This window comes from Polyodon spathula, chromosome 33 (assembly GCF_017654505.1).
Source record: "Polyodon spathula isolate WHYD16114869_AA chromosome 33, ASM1765450v1, whole genome shotgun sequence".
Lineage (NCBI taxonomy): Eukaryota > Metazoa > Chordata > Actinopteri > Acipenseriformes > Polyodontidae > Polyodon > Polyodon spathula.
In genome coordinates, this window is record NC_054566.1 from 2,533,022 (window position 1) to 2,554,246 (window position 21,225).

General features: G+C 38.5%; 1 protein-coding gene across 7 annotated transcripts in view; it reads left to right on the top strand.

Moving 5' to 3' along the window:
* Positions 1-21,225, top strand: part of LOC121303562 (DENN domain-containing protein 1A-like) — a 293,214-nt gene that overhangs the window by 61,037 nt on the left and 210,952 nt on the right. For 6 of the 7 annotated variants that reach the window (XM_041234341.1, XM_041234346.1, XM_041234344.1 and 3 more), the window contains exon 3: positions 9,112-9,155. In XM_041234341.1, the coding sequence (XP_041090275.1) occupies positions 9,112-9,155 (44 nt within the window). Of the gene's footprint in view, positions 1-3,429; positions 3,926-9,111; positions 9,156-21,225 lie in introns of those variants that run through there. The other variant, XM_041234342.1, reaches the window with a different exon arrangement.

Consider the following 21,225-nt stretch of genomic DNA (forward strand, 5'->3'; position numbering starts at 1 on the left):
TAAGTCGAAACCAGTTCATCGTTCTTGACAAACGTATTTGTCAGTCCTGCCTGTCATCTCCACCTGTTTCCTGCAGGTGGCCATTCCGTTCGCTCCCTCTGATCACTGATGAGAAATGCTCAGGAGCGCTCCGAGCGGCTCAGCAGGAGAGGAGATGAGCAAGTCGTTAACTTGATTATTTTACTGAGCCTCTCACTTACTTAACGCAAAATGACAACTCTCTTCAGTCAGAAGTCAAAGGGCATGGGTCAAAGTCCGGGATAATGAATAATTAATGACACTGTTTTGGATTTACTACAACCGACTGCTTGGTTGTTGCAAACATAGAAATAATTGGACAGACTTCAGGATGCAAGATTAAAAACCTTCATTAGTGATTAACAGAGTCCCGTTTCCCCCAAAAAAACGTTTTAATAAAAAGTACAGGTATAAGTTGGTACCCAAAAAAGCAGCCTTTGAGTATTATTCCTTCCTAAAGAGCTGAATAATAACTTTCATATTCGTAACAGTGCGGGCAGATACTGATATGAACGTAGCGCATTTAAAAAAACAAAAACAAAACAAAAAAAAACAATCTAGAATATAGAATTGCTTGCTACAGTGGAAAAACACACTTACCATAATATCTAAGTTTTCTAGATTAGAATAATCAGTTGAATTAGACATGTGACAGTATTGTTTATAAACACCCTGTAAGTCATTGTGTTTTGCCATGTTATGTTTGGATCATGTATGAGAGGGTAAACTCCATGTCCAGATAACATTTCTTCAGCAGTTATCTACACTATAGCTCAAGTGAGTGTTGTATCTAATTTTAATATTTAATTTCAAATAAACCATCCTGCAACTTGTCAATTTACTCAAACATTTAGCATGGAAATACTCAATTACATGTGAAACTACTTTTATATTGAAATAGACAGGTTAGCTTTAGCTAAAGCTTTGTCATCAAGTTTTGTTCAGGAAGAGGTGATTTATATTTGATTTAGTTAACTTGTATAATTTCATCACAGACTTCCCTCCTAATGATTGCAATCCAGACAACAACCTGGATTTCTCAGATATGATTATCCAAACCGCTGCATTGTAATAGGAGTCTCAGTGAGGGTTATTAAGAAGCATTTCTAAAAGGATCTTCATTTAAATAAGTGCCAAGATCAGTAGCTAATTCTGACATTGTTAAAATTGAGCTTCCAGAGATCTGTGAATGATATTTCAAAACCAGGTGACTAACTGAAGTTCTCAAAGGCAGTGATTGAAAAATGAAAGATTGTTGGTGGGATTTGGAATGCTCGTTTTAAAACATGTACTTTTGTAATTTGAACCGTTTAATTTGCAAGAAGACCATCGTTAACATTATGATATGAAGCCCTTGAAGTAGAATATCGTATTTGTGAATAAAAGACATTATGAAATTGTGTTTTACTTTCTGTGTTTTTCTTCATCTCCACAAGTTTCTTTTGTTTCTTTTATTTATAAACGTTTAACAGAAAAGCTCAGTTTTAAAAATAGTCACTAATTTGTAAGTGGAATGTGGAATTGGAAAGTGGAAAGTGGAAGTTGAGTAAAATTCACAATTGAGACCCCTCTTAAACATTTTAAAGCTAAATTAAACAGCTTGGGGCTTGCATTTATAACAACAACATTTAGAAATGTAGAGGATATGCCGAAATTATGCTTCACATGTCCCAAGCTTCTGGAAACAATGTTTTACATTTTAAGTCGATACAGACGCAAGTGATTTCGGGAGATATCTTTTAAATGAATTTGAGATCATAAAATGAATTTGAGATCTGTAAATGAACCATTTAAGGTACCTTAATTTCATTTTGAGATCTAAAAATGATATGGAGGTCTACAATTCATTTTCACATGTCTTTAAATAATGTTTTTCTAGCACTATATGACAAACTGCATGTTCTCCCCATGTCTGCTTAGGTTTTCTCCAGGTACTCTGGTTTCCTCCCACAGTCCAAAGACATGCTGTTCAGGTTAATTGGGCATTCTAAATTGCCCTCTGTGTGAGTGTTTGTGTGTGTGTGTGTGTGTGGTGCCCAGCGATGGACTGGCATCCTGTCCAGGGTGTAGTCCTGCCTTGTACCCTGCATCTGCCGGGTTAGGCTCTGGCTCACCACGACCCTGTAAAGGAGTAAGCGATTAATAATAATGAATGGATGGATGGATATGACAAACTGTCATTCAGAGATATCTCAAAATTATTTAAAGATATCTCTAAATGAACAGGAAGTCATTGCAACATATCTCAAAATGACTTCCTGTGAAAATGCTGTTTTGAATGGATTTCCTGCCCATTTAGAGATACCTCTAAATCAACAGGAAATTATTTATAGAAAATAGATAGATAAGAAGTAATTTCAAGATATCCTAAACTGAATTTCAAGTATTTGAAAATAATTTAAAGCTATCTGAAACATTTTGAGATATCTTTAAACGATTTAAAGATGTCTGAAAATGCGTTTTCAATATCTCATTTAAAACTTAAAGATATCTGCAAAGTAGTTTAGATATCTGGAAATGATTTAGAGATTTCTTAAAATATTTAGAGATATAAATGAATTTGATGTCTCTAAAGGATCATTTGGCTTGCCATAGTTTTACTCTGAAGTGTTGGTAGGGGCTGTTTGGCGGACAAATGGGGTTTCGTGAAATGGTCACTTATTCTGTATTTTGCATTCTGTGGCAGCAGATTTGATATAGGTGCGCTGACCGTTTATTCAGGTCTCTTCAGTGGCTGTGTCTTGGAATGCACCAAAGTGTGCAGACTGTAAATGAGCGGGGATGTGTAAAAGAGCAGTATGTGGCTGTTGATGTGCTTCTTAGTGGCATATTCCCACCCTGTCATCTGGAAAATCGAATCGGGTTACAGCACGGATTAACATCTAGGCTAGCCTGCCGAGAGGGGCCTTTATAAAAAAAAAAAAAAAAAAAGGTTTGGTTTAAACTCTATGGAATTGAGAAATGAGATTAAGTGGTTTACGGCTAATTTCAAAGCTCTGCTAGTTGGTTTTTATGCTGCCGGTTTGCAGCATAGGCTGGAGCTGGCGTTCTCCACTTGTATTGGTAGCAGAATCTTTTTATTATGTAACAATGGTCTAACATAGACCATGTGTTCATGTGTTGACAAGTATGGTTTGCTAGTTTAAAAAAAAAAAACACAGGCATGTGGAGTCTATTTTATCTGAACTGTGCCTTAGTATTGCCATAGTAAAATATATCAATCTGACTTTTTTATTGCACAGAGGAATGCTAATAAATTAATTGATACTACATTAAGAGCAAAGTAATGGAGGTAGGTAGATCCATCACTGTTTAGACCATTAAAATAAAACCCAACTTTTATAAAAATCGTATGACATAAAAAACAAAACAATCACAAGTATTTAAAGATTAGGGAAACTCACCAGTCTAGTAAGCAAGCTGTGTATGTAGGGTAAAACAGGCAACAAGTGCCCCATAAGCTGGCACATGAGTATTATCGACTGTTACATCCAAATCAACTATAGTCCTGTAGATCAGAAGCAATCATATCCAGCATATTCTACCACAACACGGAGGAGTCAGCTGTTTGTGAAACCTGGCGGGGAACCAAGACAGCACATGGAGTCTACATACTGCCATCCATCTGTCAAACCGGTGTTCAAACCTGTCTGAGCTAATAGAACAAAGACAGAAAATCTGCCTGCAAAATAAATATCTCTGCGCACAACACTTATATGTCATTGCTACTTAGAAAAGCAATAAAAACCAACAACAAATGCAACCTTCGAAGGTGTTTCCTTCATTACAATAAAACAGTCTATTAATCTTCTATGGAAAACTATACTGTGTTTGTGATTGTTGTGAATAAGTCTATGGATGACTCTCAGGATGGCTTAATAAATGTACAAGATTTCTTCAGAAACCGGTAAGTATACTGTTTAAGTAATTCTTTCATCACTGTGGTACTAATAGAAAAAGGATAGCTGTTTATGGTACAGGCTGGCTAATGTAGTAATCAATTAAAGCTGATAACAGTAACAAAGCATCTTTGCCTCAGTTGTAACTCTTTCAGTCTTCATATGAACTTGTTATCTGCTAAGTCAGGATTGCCGTCACTGTAAGACTGTATACACAGGATACAGTCTAGGCCTTGTACCCAGGTATTTTTAACTTTTACAAGATTTGGTTTGCCTGCTTTCTCCTCAGCATTGCAATTGTAATCTTCTCTTGAATCAGAGCCAATAGAACTGGGGAGGGTCTGTGCATTTTTGAATGAATCATAGTTTCCCAATGTACCTTATTTTCCAAATAAAGATACAGAGCATTTTTATAAAATGTCCCCAGACCTTTAAAAGTCAATGAAATAAAGCTGACGCAATGTAAAACAAAAATAATAATAGAGAGAGACACGCACATGGACGGCTGCCAGGAACAAAATGTAAAGCCGGTTTGCTGAGCTGTGGGGTGCCGGTTCTGTACATGCTCCATGCTGATGCTGTTTGTAAGAAAAGTCTTCCATTACTTTAGAGGAACTGCACACAAAGCACATTTATACACAGTACCTTTCAACTAAAGGACCTTTTTCAGCAACTTGGAGCTCTCAGTTTAGCAGTTGATGAATTTTTTATAACACAGAGCTATACAGTAAGATACTTCTGGCACTGGAGAGACAGAGTGGCTTTTAAAGACAATGCTTTTTCTTTTTTTCCTGTTTGAACTGTAGATATTTATTACACAGTACCACAAAATCACTTCATTGTGTTTAGGTTGGATAATGCTAAATTATCCAAATTACCTTTAAAAATAAAGTTTTACCTACAGTAGTAGTAGTATTGCCAGTGGTCGTACAATGTGTGCAACCAGTTTACTAAGAACTCAGACTGGATTATTGTTCTTTTGACTGTCATGAAAACGAATTGATCCAATTGTAATGGCACTTGGTATAGACATTCTTTAGCTCAAGCTCTATTATTATAATAGCCCTACTTTCATCGGCACCAAATTTTCCAAATGATTGAGAGTGCTTGGTGCACCCCCCAACCCTCTATCCCCCATATCTAACAGTTTAAAAGTCAAATCTCTTACCTTCATGCTTGTGTCATGGTGAAAGTGTTCCTTCTGATGGCACTTCTGCTAATGAAGCCATGTATAACTGCTTCTGCCTCTCTGTGAATATGAAGCACAGCAATGTTATTTAGTCTTGTTGACCCCTCATAGGAATCTGAATAATCCGGGTTCAGCACCCCTCATAGGAATCTGAATAGTCCGGGTTCAACACCCCTCATAGGAATCTGAATAATCCAGGTTCAACACCCCTCCTAGGAATCTGAATAATCCGGGTTCAACACCCCTCCTATGAATCTGAATAATCCGGGTTCAACACCCCTCCTAGGAATCTGAATAATCCGGGTTCAACACCCCTCCTAGGAATCTGAATAATCCGGGTTCAACACCCCTCATAGGAAACTGAATAATCCGGGTTCAACACCCCTCCTAGGAATCTGAATAATCCGGGTTCAACACCCCTCATAGGAAACTGAATAATCCGGGTTCTCCGTAAATCGCCACCAATTTGTCATGGGAAGGGGTAATAAAAAAATGACTATTCACAGAACCATAAGCTAGTTTCCCTCACAGTCAGATAACACTGACTCCTCTCTGGAGCTTCCATGTAAACTGTGATTAAACATGTAATTACGAATTGCTTATTTTATACTATTGTGTAATACTGTTGAGATATGTCATGGTCCTCAGCTTCAGTGTCCTTGTACTGATGGCTCTACTTTGAATTTACTACCGTGGCAGGAATGTATGTTATTGAAATACTTGTTACATTTTAATAAGAAACACTGCTCAACAGTGCTCAGCTACAGGAAGCTTTATTGCAGGGTACAGGAATGTCTGTTTTCTTGATCATAAAACTGTGCTATTAACAAAACGCAGTGCCAGACACAACAGTAGTTTTGGAGCACTGAAGTCAGGCTGAACATGCATAGCTAGCATAACCATGTGGCTTGTCATACGCAGATTCCTGTTGAGTAAGCCAAGTGCGACATTATACTGTAGTACGGGAGGTAGGGGAAACTGAAGCATACTAATAAGGCAAAAATGCAAGCCAGACAGAATAAAACAGCATGCCTTATGTTGGCAAAAGGAAATATTTTGTTCAATTTAAATGCGGTTTGCTCAATTAAAACAAAAGTAAATAAAGACAACTTTGAGGTTCATTTCTTACCTCTTTTAATATCCTAACGCATATGTTATTTATCATTATCTATTGCTGTTTCTGCTTGAATAATAATTTAGCATGCGTGGTACTTTTACTATTCCAGTAAAAATACCCTTTTCAAAACTGTACTTGTGCAGATGTGTTTCTAGTGGGTGCTCATTCAGGGATGTAGTCAGTTTGGTGAAATGAGTTGTAGTTTACATGTATGTGAAGGAAAGTGGTTTAAACGCAGACCATGCATGCATATTATCCTCACACTGCTGCCTGTAGTTGCTGCTGCATTGAACTGTGCTTGTTTAACTGAACAGCAGCACTGAACAGGAGTCAGAGACAGCAGCAGCAGCCTGGGGGAAGTTTTTACACAGCAAAGAGTCCATTAAAATAACTCGGCAAAGATACAAATATGCTTGAACTGAGTTTCATCGTTTTGGCCCTTTGATGGCTATAACATTTTTTTTTTTTTGAACAGCAGAAATATTTGAAAGGTTAATGGTTGCACATTGTAACTATAATTTTATTGTTGTATTATAATTTAAGCTCAGATTGAAGTCTCTGGCGCAGCCCTACACAACCTAATTAAAGTGGCAACACAAGTCTTTTTCTTGTCGTCATTTGTGTTCATTTTGCTCCTTTGTACACTGTTGATGACTGCCATGGAATGACCCCATAATTTGGGTTTCGAGGTTTGAACTTGTAAAACGATACAAAGAGTTCAAATACTGTGTTTCTTTGCCTTTAAACTTCCCCTCACTTCACCTCGTTCAGGGCCCAGTTTACTGTATTGTTTTGTGAGGCACCCCTCCAGTCTGTGCTGCTGTTTGATTTGAGCTCAGCTCTTGGGATGGTTCAACAGTTAAAAACTATTTTGTGCTGTCCAGAAAGAACTGGCGAAATCGGTTCTTTTTACAAAAAGTGAAAAAAAAAAATAAAAAAAAAAATACCCTACCTATAATTACCTGATTTGAAAAAAAAAAAAAAAAAAAAAAAAAAGTCTTAGGACTGTTGAGTTCAAGATTTTGGAACTTAAGTTGTTTGCCTTTACCATAATCTCCCCATCTCTGGGATGAGCAGGAATAACCAAGCTCATATTTACTGTGAACCATTACATAGCTAGCAGGTGTACCCTTGAATCCATAAACATATATACTTGAATAAGATTATAAAAATGTATGAGGTTTTTCATATTACAAAGATTTTGGAAAAAAATAAAAAATAAAACAAGGCATGGCATTTACTTATTTGGCATTTACTCCTGCTGGCCTTTGATGCCTTGAAGAGAAGAACTACTCATTAATAATGCGTTTAAAGGGCAGGGGAGGGTCAAATATCTAGGTTCAGCGAGGCCCCCTCAAGTCATTATTAATGAGCTGCTTTTTCATGAGAGACTAAGAAGAGTAAGAGCAGAACTCTTTGTACAGGTCTGTTATAAAAGATAAAGTTTAACCCTACTCTTATGTGCTTGGTTTCTATTTCGGGCATAAAGAATGTTTCTGTCCATTATTAGGGATGAGATCCCCTGCAAAGGGCATGTATTTGAGATGGTCTGTCCGTCCAGTCGTCCATCTGTTTGGCACACTTGTTATTAACTTATTTAGCATTATTGAGAGCATTTACAGTTGCCTTTTTGTATATATCTGGAAAAGTGCTTATCAATTTGTGCTTAAACATTTCATTGCTACTTCTGTTTTCAGAGGAACTGGCTTGTTATGGGTATACAGTATCGCCGTTGTCTAATTGTTCTTCTTGTTTAGTTGAATTCTATATTATGATCACATCCTGATGACTTCTTGAAAGCGGTATTGCTTATATCACCCCTGTGGTGTCAGCACGTCTCAGAATCATGGCCTGCCCCCCATACTGTACACCAGGGTTCAATAAGAAATACCACAGTGTGGTGGTTAGATGTGATTCTGAGAGCTCTTTAGAGAAGAAATTACATGTTCAGAAAACTCAGATACCAAGTGTCTCTTTAAAGGACAGACTTTTTTTAAAAGACAGAACTCTTTAGATCAGTATTTAAAACAAAGCACATTCTCTTTAAATCTTGCACTCCCCTTTTATATCTGTCATTTACGGCAGTGATCGGATTTGAATGTGTTTCCTGGAGTAAAGGCATTCTGTTTCCCTTTCGTTGGCAGACACTTGTACAATGTGTAACGGTAAAACTAATTTGACAAAACAAATGAAAGTGTATGCTAGATGAGAGGGGCGCTGTTGTCATGTTCTGTTCCAGCAGCATCTCTCTTCTCCTCTTAAATCTTGAATACTGTTGTCATGCACGCCGTGCGAGGATCGGCACTGCTTTTATTAGCCTGCAGGAATTGCTTAGAAATTTTTTTGGAAGATTGCCACAAGGTAAATTAACCCTGCAGCACTTTCCCTTATTATTCAGAAGTCAAGTTCTGATAACAATGTGGCACGTTGTTAGAAGCTGGTCACGGAAAACATCAGAGGATTGCAGCGTATTCCATGTTTAGGACATATATCATTCTTGTCTCTGTAGGTCACCTGAACGTAAGAGCTAATAAAATAACAATCAAAGCAGGCCTGAAAGTGTGATATTTTTAATAATTTTTTTATTTTTATTTTTTTTTCCTGGCAGCAAATCCAGCAGGCAATTTGCTGCCAGTAGGAGGTTAGGCTAGATATCAGCGTTAGGCTAGATAGCAGCGTTAAGCTAACAGGAGAAGTCTTCCTGGAGAAGCGGAGCGGGATCGCCTTGAATAGGTTCTTTCCTGGTCTAATCAGCATAAAAGCCCCAGCTGCCCCTTCGGATCCCCTGCCAAGGTCCCTGTATCATCTTCTGATCAAATATTAATGTGTGATACTCTACTTGCTTACTAATCCAAAGCCAATTAATATTATCTGTCAATTATTTACAGATCCTGAGGTGCGGCGGCAGTTCCCTGATGACTACAGCGACCAGGTTCGGAGTGTGGAATGAACTGCGTTTTTGTGTGCATGGACAGTTTTGTTTTTGGGGAGTCACTCCTCTCCAGTGTGTTCAGTGTAATGCATGGGGCACAAGATTGATGATTTGTTTATTTTTCATAAGCTAGAATGCTTAAAGGGTGTATTCCCAGAAAAACACATATTTAAAGAGCAATGACCTAGTTTAATAGAATATATATTTATATATATTTTTTACATTTCTACATATTTTTTATATTTCGTAATTTTAGCAATCATTCTGTTGCTCCAAAATTGAACTACCATTTTTCTTTGACTGAGCGGCCTTCCTCATTTCATTCAACTCATGTGACAATATGACCTGCCAGCGCCACCTACATATACAGAGGGGGTAGGTGAGGAGTTGAAAGGTCACATTGTCACATGAATGGAAGGAGGAAGGCTGTTCAGTGCAGGCACTTAGGATTCTTCAGACAAGCTCGAAGCAGCGTTGCGATGTAGAGAAAAATTGTAAGAAATGCAATATTGGAACAACAGACCTAGAACCACCACATTTAGAGTGATTGCAAACACCATAGAATAGTAAGGGAAACATGAACCCTATTAAAATAACTTTGAAGCTGCTTGCTTGCTAAGAAGTAGTGTCCAGTCAAGGTACACAGTACACTCTTTGAAGTTTAGTTGTTTTAGAAATTATTTTGTAATAGAATGCCAATAATACCCAAGATATTTATCCATTTAGCTTTGCATACGTTAAGAAAATGCTTTCTGTTCCTTTTTATTATTATTATTATTATTATTATTATTATTATTATTATGAAATTGGTTGTGTCTGGCTGAAGGGATATTTGTAAAAAGGTCTTATGTAAATCTGTACTAGGCTTAGGTTAGTAGAGACTCATTTTCTCTGTAAATAACAGCCTTTCTCTGATAACACTATGTAACACAATTTTTGTTCCTGGGTAGTAAGTGTTATTTCCTAATTGCTTATGCCTCAAAAGTATAGAAAATGGCTATTATTCCCCACAAACTTTGCTTTTGTGACCAGGACAGTGATATTTCAAAATATCACTATTTCCAATGGGAAAACGGGCAAATGTGTGTCTCTTCGTTCACATAAAGTCAGAAAAAAACAACATATGAATCCAAATTAACATGTATTTATACTAAAGTAATACAAAGATGACTACAGAAGATTTAGAAGTGAGTAGTTTTTCGAGCTTTACAATTATACTGTATTTACAGTACTTACAGTATAATTTGTATAATAGCCATTTTCTATACTTTTGAGACATAAGCAATTAGGAAATAACACTTACTACCCAGGAACAATTTTTTTTTTTTTTTTTTTTTGTTACACAGTGTAATCTACCATAGTTATAGTAATACTTAAAATTCTGCCCTCCTATCGTCAAACTTATTTTGGTGTTATAAAATGTACTTATATTATTATGATCTAATTAAATACTGTATAACTCAGTTTATTATTTTATAATATTTTGCATATAAACATACATAGATACATATATAATAATGGAGCTTTAATTAATCACAGTTTGTTTCATATACAGCAAACCAACTGCAGCCCTGGCCAGCAATTAGCGTCCTTAAAACGCAAGGAGAAGTTAAATATTTCAGATTATCAGAAGATGCTTTTCCCATTATCAATGTTTGGTACTGAAAACAGCACATTGATTGAAGATGTGTGTAAAAGCAGGGAATCCCTGGTTTAAGTCATATCTGAGTCTAAAAAGGGGGGAATATTTGGAAATCCCCTAAAACTGCTATCAACCAGCCATCAATGAGATATTTCATTGACTAATAAGTATAGTTTGACAAACAATATTTATTACACTTAATATATTAGTGAATAACCTTTTTTCATATAGTGTCAATACTTTTAAGTCTGCAATTGTATATACACACGCGTGTGCGTGTGTGTATATATATATATATACTTTAATATATATATTTTTTTTAATTGGAAAAATCGCCAACCCTGCCGAGAGGTGCCACAAGCTAGCACGTGATTCTCGCCATTTGAGGTCTTTTCTGGAGGACCTGTGAAAGGAGCCCTGGGACATGTCACCAGCAGCTCAGATGAGTTGTGTCAGGTATGTCTCCAGATGAGAGATCAACTGGAGAAGATCTCTCATCTCTTTTGCCCATGAGAACGTGAACACGGCTCAGCACGCCCAAAAAACATGGTATGACTGGTCTGTAAAATCCCGTAGGTGATGAGGAGAGTGGGGCCAGTCAACTATGAGATAGAGATGTCTGAAAGAAGCAAACTTTCCACATTAATTTGCTGAAGAAGTGGATCTCCTGAAAAGCCAGGGCACACAAAGATAGTGGAACACCGTATTGCTTTTAAAAGACAGTAAATCAAAGTTCGACCCCCTATCCAATGCCACGTGGAGTGCTTGTTAGAAGCCTTGTATATCAGCACCCTGGATCTTTGTCAAAGTTATTGGCAGGTGTCTTAAGAAAAGTCAATAATACCTGTAACGCCTTTTGGATTTTACCACTTCACTGTGATGACTTTTGGTCTTCATGGAGCACCAGCAACCTTCCAAAGGTTAATAGACCAAGTACTGCAAGAGACAGAAAACTGTGATGATATAGTCATCTATAGTAACTTATGGAGGACCATCTTTCCCATGTGTTATCTGTCCGACCAGAGGATAAAAGCAGCTCTATTGACAGTGAATTCCCACAAAGGAGTCCTAGCGAAACCAGAAGCATGTTACCTGGGATACATCACTGGAAGAGGAGTCCTTAAGACACAGATGGTGAAGGTGGAAGCCATTTGTCACTTTGTGAGGCCTACAACAAAGAAACAGGTTGGGTCGTTCCTAGGGCTAAGCGGGTGGTACAGAAGATTTGTGCCGGATTTCGCCAGCAAAGCTGCACTTTATTTGACCAGGAAGACAGGATCCAACAAAGAGCTCTGGACAGAGGCCTGTGAAAAGTCTTTTAGTTAAAGGTTTTATGTTCACATCCTGTTTTTAGCCGTGATTTTGAGTACATCTTTCACAGTGCAAACTGATGCCTCAGCAGTTTGTCTCGGAGCTGTGTTGTTGCAAGGAGAACCAGAGGAGAAAAGACCAGTTGCTTACATCAGCAGGAAAGCACGTTCAACCTTTGAAAAAGAACGTCTGGCAATTAAATGGGCACTTGACTCTTAAAATTATCTTCCAAGCAGATAACCCTTATCTTGAAACTGACTATAAAGCACTACAAAGGTTGGGAAAGATGAGGGATTCCAATGCAAGGGTTACCCGGTGGTACCTTGCAATGCAACCATTCTGGTTTGAAGTGAAGTACCGGGCAGGACATGAAAAGTGTGAGTGTGGACTTCCTTTCCCTCATTCCAGACCCAGGAGATACAGGGAGGAGTGTGGTCTTAAGGAGCAGGAAATGTGATGAAAGAGCTCATCACCCATAAAACACCTATGAAAACCCTCATAAAGACTTTGTAAAGACTGTTTTAAATACATTTTTAAAAAAAAAGCCTTGAAACTTTTAAAGTGCTGTGTAAATGTTTGTTTACATATTTATAAAACATACTTGCTGACAAGGATGCTTAACTGTTACATAAATACTTTAATTTCTACATGTACTTGTACATATATTTGTAAAAATAATTTCAAAATGTGGTTGTGAAAAAATATAGCAGTTATTTTACAGTTTCTGCAAGAGGTGGGTAAATCCCCTCTACGTTGAAAGTGTACCTAGCAGCCATATCTGCTTGCCATGTCTCCAACGATTTAAATAACTCCAGGCACTCATATACTGACGACCTGTTTTGTAAAGGGTGCTCGGCTTTCACGTCATCCTATGAGGGACATCCTTCCCGAATGGAGTCTAGATGTGGTACTGGAGGCTCTCACTAAAACCCTGTTTGAGCCTGTAGATACCATAGAGATGAAATATCTCTATGAAGACAGCCTTTCTGTTAGCTGTCACCTCTGCTAAGCGGGTCAGTGAGCTACAGGCACTGTCCATGCACAGTTCCTGAATGCGTGTTTGGGACGATGTTAACGGTATCATTGCACACGAATCCTGCTTTCCTCCCTAAGGTGATTACAGCATTACTTGAATCAGTCAGTGGAACTAGAGGCTTTCCACCCCCCTCCCTTAGCGGAGGAGTCGGATAGGAGATTAAGGTCCCTCTGCCCAGTTCGGACATTGAGATGCTGTGTGGATAGAGCAAGAGTGCTGCGTCAGTCTGACCAGCTCTTCGTTTGTCGTGGTGAACGGACCCGAGGTCAAGCTCTCCCTAAGCAGTGACTGTCCCATTGGACTGTGGACTCGGTTTCGACTGCGTATACTAATGCTGGCCTACACCCACCTGTGAGTGTGGCCGTGCACTCAACCAGAGGTATGGCTACGTCATGGGCCCTCTTCAGAGGTGCCTCGTTGACAGATATATGTACTGCGGCTAGCTGGATTTCCCTGCATACATTTGCCATGTTCTGCTGGATTAATGTTGTAGATCCCTCTATACCTTTAATAGGCACTAGAGTCCTTGAGGTTGCACGCTTGCACCACCAACACTAGATGGCAGTAGCAAGATGTCCCTCAGTTGCTGTCCGCTCCGTCTCCCTCACAATGGCTTTGGTATACTTTCCCAAAAGTATCATTGGCGGTCATCTTCGAATTGAAAGGGAATGATAGGTTACGGATATAACCTATGACCGCCAACCTTGTGAGGTCGCATCACTTGCATTCGCATGCATCTGTCAAGGACATTCACAATGCAGTGTCACTAGATTCTACAGGCTAAATGTCATGGATCTTCAAAACCCTGGTATCGGAATTAGTGTTTTTATTTTATTTATTTAAATGTAGTCATCGCCAATTTTTTTTATTGTTTTTTTTTTTTTATACTGGTTTTATCCCAAATTTGGAATGTTTTTTGTACCGCTGCAACCCCCTGGTGACTCAGGGGGGGAAACGGAGCCTGAAACACGCATACTTTGAAATGTGCTCCTGCCAATCCATTATTTTTCGGACTGCAGATCCACAGCGAGGCCACCAGACCTATATTGCCGCAGGACAACACAGATCTGATGGCTCCACTGCAGAACTGCGGGATGCCTATTGGCCACATGGGTCGCTGATGCACCATGAACAGTGGATTCCCCTGCCGACCTAAGCCCTCCCTACCCAGGCAGCACTTGGCCAATTGTGCACCACCACCTAGGAACCCCCGGTCACGGTCGGCTGTGACATAGCCTGGATTGGAACCTGCGATCTCCAGGCTATAGGGTGCATCCTGCACTGCACGTGGAGCGCCTTACTGGATGCGCCACTCGGGAGCCCTGGAACTATAGTGTTAAGGACGGCTTCCCAGTGGACTCTTACTACACAGGAGAGAGTTGAAATTCTCCCTCAATTTTTGACCCTAGCTACTTGTTACTGGGGTGCCGAATGGTACTGCACAGGGCAGCCTCTTGGCATACCCTGACAGCATTCTGGTCATTGTGCAATCATGCCCTTGTGACGGCTTGGGTATACCCATTCGGTAATGGTTACATTTTATACTTCAAGGGAACACTAGGTTATTATCATAACCCTGGTTCCCTCAAATAGAAATGTAACCATTAACCTTCAAAGGCACTGCGTCCATTATTTTTAGCAGGCTTGAAGGAAAATGACACAGAGTTCTGTGACAGCATTGCTTTTGATCCCTCGGGGCAGGGCCATGACTGCATCACAGACTCGGAGAACAGCTTTGGTATAAAGACAGGATTCGGGTCTTTAGGAGGTGCATACCCATTCGGTAATAGTTACATTTCTATTTACAAAAGGGATACATATATTATTTTGCTAAGCATTCATTTTGTAATCTGGTTATTTTACAGTTTTTACTTTGTTTTAAATAAAATTCCATTCTCACATTAATATTTTCATTTATTCCTGAAAAATGTTGCTATAAAGTATAACATGGAGAGCACATTTAACATTGTTTAATTATACTCGCAGTGACTGAAGGGAATTTACAGTACAGTTTTCCATTTATTTCATGATTCAATCATTTCATTGTAATTATACAGTAAAATATACAAGGGCCCTTTACTAATTCACTGTTTTAAATATGACATTTTTTTATGTGCAAGTCAAATATTGAAAGATAGAGGGAATGCTGTATACCGGTATTGTTGTTCTATTATTATTCCTCAAGACAAATTTATAAACATTTACACATGGATTAAATCATTGAAAATGGTTTAAATCATTGAAAATACTTGTTTCTGAACACCCACTATTCCTGATGTGCTTGTAACCCTAAGGTTCTACTGATCAGTGAGGGGAGTGCAGGTACTGGTCAGTGAGGAGGGGAGTGCAGGTACTGATCAGGTCAAGTATTAAATGCTCTTGCAGAGCTCCTGTATGAGGGACTTTAGCCAGTGCCGCTGTCGTCATCCGTCAGCATTAAATCCACAAACACCTTAGAAATGTCTCATGTGCAATACGGCTTAATCATGTTAATGATATATCTATATTTTCTAAAGATGGAATGGTGTTCCCAGGCTAGTCTAGTCCTTAATGAGTTTGCACTCTCTGTGTTACTCTGAGGGCCTTCATTTGCATCTGTCCCAGCAGCCAGCCCCCAGGTGGGCTTATGCCTGTGTGTTTGAAATGAGCCGGGCTGTGTATTTAAGCATGACCTTAGGGAGCCTTGCTCATGTGCCCCGCTTGCAGCCATGTATACAATCTATTAAAGGCAGAGCAGAGGAAGAAGCACTCCCCTCTTCAGTCAAACCTAATACAACTATTAAGGCCACATATTGAAATGTCCAGGCCAGACTATAACAGGAGTTAATTGCTCTTGATAATAATACATTGCAGTTAATATCACTGGCATTTTATTTCCATGTCACTTTGGGAAATAAAAGCATGCGATGAAAAGATTTACATTGAAGTAAGTTGCTGTATAAAAACTGTGCTAGCACTGTTTAGCAGACAGCTTTATTACATTTTTAATGATTACAATGTGTTGTATACACTATATATTGTGTAGTAGACTGAACACTATGATACAGTGGTAGGGTTCCTTTGCAAACAGCCATATCTGCTGTATCAACACATATGCTTTACGGTCAGGGTTAAGGCTGTGATTTAGTGATTAAATTCCCTGGTACAATTTAGAAAGCATCAGCACACACAGACAATGCAATAGCTTCTACCCATGACTTAGTGTCCTTGACTGTCATTTTAATTGTTTTTATTTTCCCTTAGTATTATGTTTGAAGTCATTCTCAGTGGTTCCAGGTTAACTGCTGAGCTATCATTTTTCTCTAAATGGCGCCCCTGACTAATAGGTAATTTTTTCCCTTTTGCACAATATCTTGTCTACACAATGTGTCCTTTCCTGTTTGTTGTTTTTTTGGACATTTGAGAATCAGGTGGTCCTTGTAAAGATGATCAAAATGTTGAGGTCAAATTTAAAATAAAGTACGAGGTCAATTTTGATCAACCTATACCCCACAGCACTGGGGAATCGCCTGGTTGTCTCACCATCACCATTAACAATGAATGGCTGATACAGTCCAGGGGATGCCCTGGTGCTGTGAAATGCTTAAAAAATCTGTGGCAGGGTATAGGCTGATCGGATCAACCTGGAAGTTAAGTAGACAAACTTGGCTAGTACCTTCATCAGTAAGAAGTGAAATAAGGTTGTGCAGCATTCTCTCTTTGTCTCTGTTTCTCTGTCTCTCTACCTTGTTCTTATTCTTCCCAAACCTCTGCTAAACAAAAAACTGGTACAGCTAATCACTTCTCTTTGTTTGTGTGCTGTTTTTTTTTTTCAGTGTAAATTATTTGATCAGAAAACCCCGTCTGTTCCTGCTAGATGTTTTGTAACCGAGGGTCCTTTGTTCCATACAGTAAAAGAATCTGTCTCAAATTATTGTGCCTCAGCTTTAGAAACGGAGAAAAGAGGTTAGATTGACATCCAGGAGTGAATAATGATGACCAGCCTTTCCCTCTCCCTTGAGCCATAAAGCTGCTGCAGCCTTTATAGAAGGAAAGAGGGGATGTTAAGAGAGGAGGGATAAAAGGTGTTTCAACACGCACAGACACACACACAAACACACACACACAAAAAAAAAAATAGTCCCGAAGATGTATGTCTGTTGCCCTTGTCGTCTGCGTGGTATGATAATCCATTTTGATCTACTCTATCTTAATTGTCTTTTAAAGACAAATGGGTAGTAAAAGTTCATCAGTTTCCTCTCTCTCCTCATTTAGAAACTGAATAAATGAATCATCGCCACCACCACAGAGAAAAATCCTTTCTTTTCTAATGCCGGAAGTAAAGCCGACTATGCGTTTTATTAAAGAAATCTTTCTCCCTCATTATTTCAGCCGTCCCCAGCCCAGCTTTGATAGATCTTGGCGTTTGTATGAAAAATGTAATCTGAAATGTAAATAAGCTGTTTGATACAAAGCAGTGGTATAATGAGCAAGATCTCTGGATTTTACAGTTTTTTCTCTTATAATTAAAACAAAGTGAGTTTCCCGCTTCCCTTGTCGCCACCCCCCCCCCCCCAAAAGAAAACGTCCTCTTTGACACAACCTAGACGACAATGACATTTATGCTTTGAATCTTTTAAATTAGGCAGCTGGTGCATGTTTTCTCGAAAACTGAATGCAATGTGGTACTTTTGTAATGTTGAAATGGGATTTTTGAAGTTTTTTTTCTCTTTGATGTCACTGATAAATATTATTTGAAGTTCCCAGAAAAGATGCTTGAATTAGTCTTTAATTAGCAAATATTCACGAGTGACCTCTACAAAGAAAAAAAACTATCGTCCAAAAGTACAAAATGAAAAGCCCTGAGCAAGTAAAAATACTAGAACAGAGAGAAATTTAGGAACACATAAAGAACACAGATGTAAGCACTTACAATACTTTCAAATATGTTTTATTTATCATCAGAAATGTTTTGGTAAAAATGAAAAAAAAAAAAAAGTAATGAAGGTGATGAACTAATGAGTAGACATTTTGAAAAGAGCTTTGAAACAGACTTTAAAGTTATAAGTGTAAAAAGTTGTTAGGATGTTAACAATGAAAAGAAAAATGACAGGTATGTTGTTTAAACAGTTATTGCATCACATGGGGGAAGCGTTGTGCTGTATTTAAACAGTTATAATATCACATGGGTAAGTGTTGCGCTGTATTTAAAAAGTTATAGCATCACGTGGGGCCGAGTCATGCTATATTTAAACAGTTGTAGCATCATGTGGGGAAACATCGCGCTGTATTTAACAGCCCCCTTTTTTTTGTTTGTTTTTTGGGCTTCATTTTGCTCCTGGCGGTCTCACTCGACCATTGAAAGGTTTTCTCGGCTTTTTCTGGAAAAAAAAAGATGACCAGAGACCTGTGCTTTACGTCTTTTTGATGATGTTGGACAGGAAAGAGAAAATTGTAATGGCGGACCTGGTCCGACACAGGAGTGCAAATTCTTAAACTTTTGTAGCACACGTGGGGAAGCGTCACACTGTATTTAAACAGTTGTAGTATCATGTGGGGAAGCGTGACGCTGTATTTAAACTGTTGTAACATCATGTGGGGAAGCTTGACGCTGTATTTGTTGGAATAATGCAGCATGTGTGAAGAAGTGTCTCCTACCAAGGCTGTCTCCATATAATTTCAGACTGGGTCATCTGGTCCTAGTTTCTGTGCTGCACTTAAAGTATTGGCTTGAGTTAACCTTGTCAACTCCTTTAAGTTTCTAGATCCCTCTTTGTTCTTGGCTAAATTGATTCAGTTCCCTAAACCCTCATAGCTCATTTCTTTAAGCCCAGGGATTTCTTAAATATATAACAGTTTAATAATCTGCCTTTTTAGTTTGACATTATCATAAATTACTCTTACTCTTTGTATTGTCACTTAGAGTCCTATTCAAAAAGCTTTTAAGTTTCTTTTTAAAAAGTGTCTTTTGAGTATTAAAGCAAGTTTGATATTCTTGAAACCAATATACTGCTATGGCCAAAAGTTCTTCATCACCTAGAATTTTAGGATTGAGACATTAATAATAATAATAATAATAATAATAATAATAATAATAATAATAATAATAATAATAATAAAACAACTATATGAGCATAATTTAGATATTTTATTCAACGTCACGTAATCAAAGAAACTACAAAACTATAGCGCAAAAATTCTACTGGAAGACATAATAGTAGTACAGTATTTCATGTTAGATTTTGGAATAGAAAACTACAAAGCGGTGTGTAATTCAATATGTTAACGTAACATTATTCGGCAGGTGTCAGTCGACATTGTGAAGTAATGAGTTAATTCTATAGGGTGATGCAAAACATTTGGCCATAACTGTAGACTGTTGGTAAATAATATTTTCATGACTATCAAGCTTAATTTAAACGGCAAATCAGAAGAGTGAGCTCTTGGAAGTAGTTATACTTGTTCTATTAATAGCCAATGGGTGAGTTTTGGGGGTATTTTTATATTACAATCTGCTTTACATTAGGGATGCTACTCGTAAACATGGAGATACTGCAGTGTACGTCACTAACTGAAATGAGGACACGCAAGGGAAATTAGACGATACTAGTTGACATGGATTGTAAATATTCTAGTAAGGGAAAGTAAAAAAAAACAAACAAAAAAAAACAAACAAAAAAAAAAAAGTTTAACATGCCATTTGAATCTGCTTGCTCTTAAAATAGATAGCAAAAAACATCAATCTTTTCTGTTGTGCCCTTCCATTCATTATGTAGGTCTTTGAAAGTTTTTTAAAACATGATATCCTGGGGCTCCCGAGAGATGCATCCAGCAAAGGCGCTCCACGCGGATGTGCCCCTATAGCCTGGGGTTCGAGTCCAGACTATGTCACAGATAAACCATGACCGGGAGTTCCTGGAGGACAGTGCACAATTGGCCGAGCGCTGCCCGGGCAGTGAGGGCTTAGGTCGGCAGGGGAATCCACCGCTCATCGCGCAGCACGACCCCTGTGGCCGATAGCGCACCTGTGGTTCTGCAGTAGCTCCTAATGCACTATAGGTCTGGTGGCCTCGCTGTGGATCTGCAGCGTGTAAAATGACAGATTGGCAGGCGCACGTTTCGGAGGGCGCGTGCTCCAGCCTCCGTTCCCCGAGTTGAGCCGAGGATACAGATAATAATTGGGGAGAAAAACCGGCATAAAAAAAAAAACAATGTGCGAAAAAAAATGATATCCTGTACTACCCTGGGTTAGACATCTCTGTTAGCAATCCAAGCTTTCAGATACTGTAGTGTTGCACTTGCATGCTCATTGCCTGTCCGAACCAACCAGCTGCACCCTATTGACTGATACGCCTTTAGCCAGTAACAAGCTTTCACCCAGTAACCTGAAGAAGAGACCTTTGAGGTCTTGAAAGCTTGTGAATAAATATTATTTAGTTAGTCCAATTAAAGGTATCACTTCTTCTTCTCTTTGTCTATAGGAACATTGATATTCATAAACAGTTTGGATGAAATGTGTCCTTTTAATATTCAATGTGTTAGAATTTCAGATTAGCTTTATTTAGAATTTTCATACAGGATTTGGAACACTAAAGATAAGCAGGTACACAACCTGCACCAAAGGTTCCCAGACTGGGGGCAGTGGGGTGGTTCCTGGGGCACAGGACACAGAGAAATACGAGCCTGACATCTAACAAAGATCCATTTATTTACAAGACCACTTTACAAGAAATAACAAGCACTGTGTTTTAATGTTGAATCTAGGAAATTGCCACTCGTAATATAAGTGTTGCAGTTCTATTCTTCCTGTGCTTGTGAGCATGCTTGTAGGAATTGGTATGGACTAGGGAAGGCACTATACTAAGGGCTCTCATTTGTATGTGTGAAGATGTGATCACCAAGGTGTGTAAGGGACGCCCAGTTTGTCCAAACGCTTCAAGATGTTCTTCATACTCGGTACACAGCTCTATTCTATAATTTTATTTGTGAAGTTGGATCGTGGATATAATACAATAAAACATGTTTTAACTTTTACAAAACTGTCTCTGCTTCAGTGTCAATGACCTATATTTTACAAACCATTTCAGTTAGTGACTTTATAT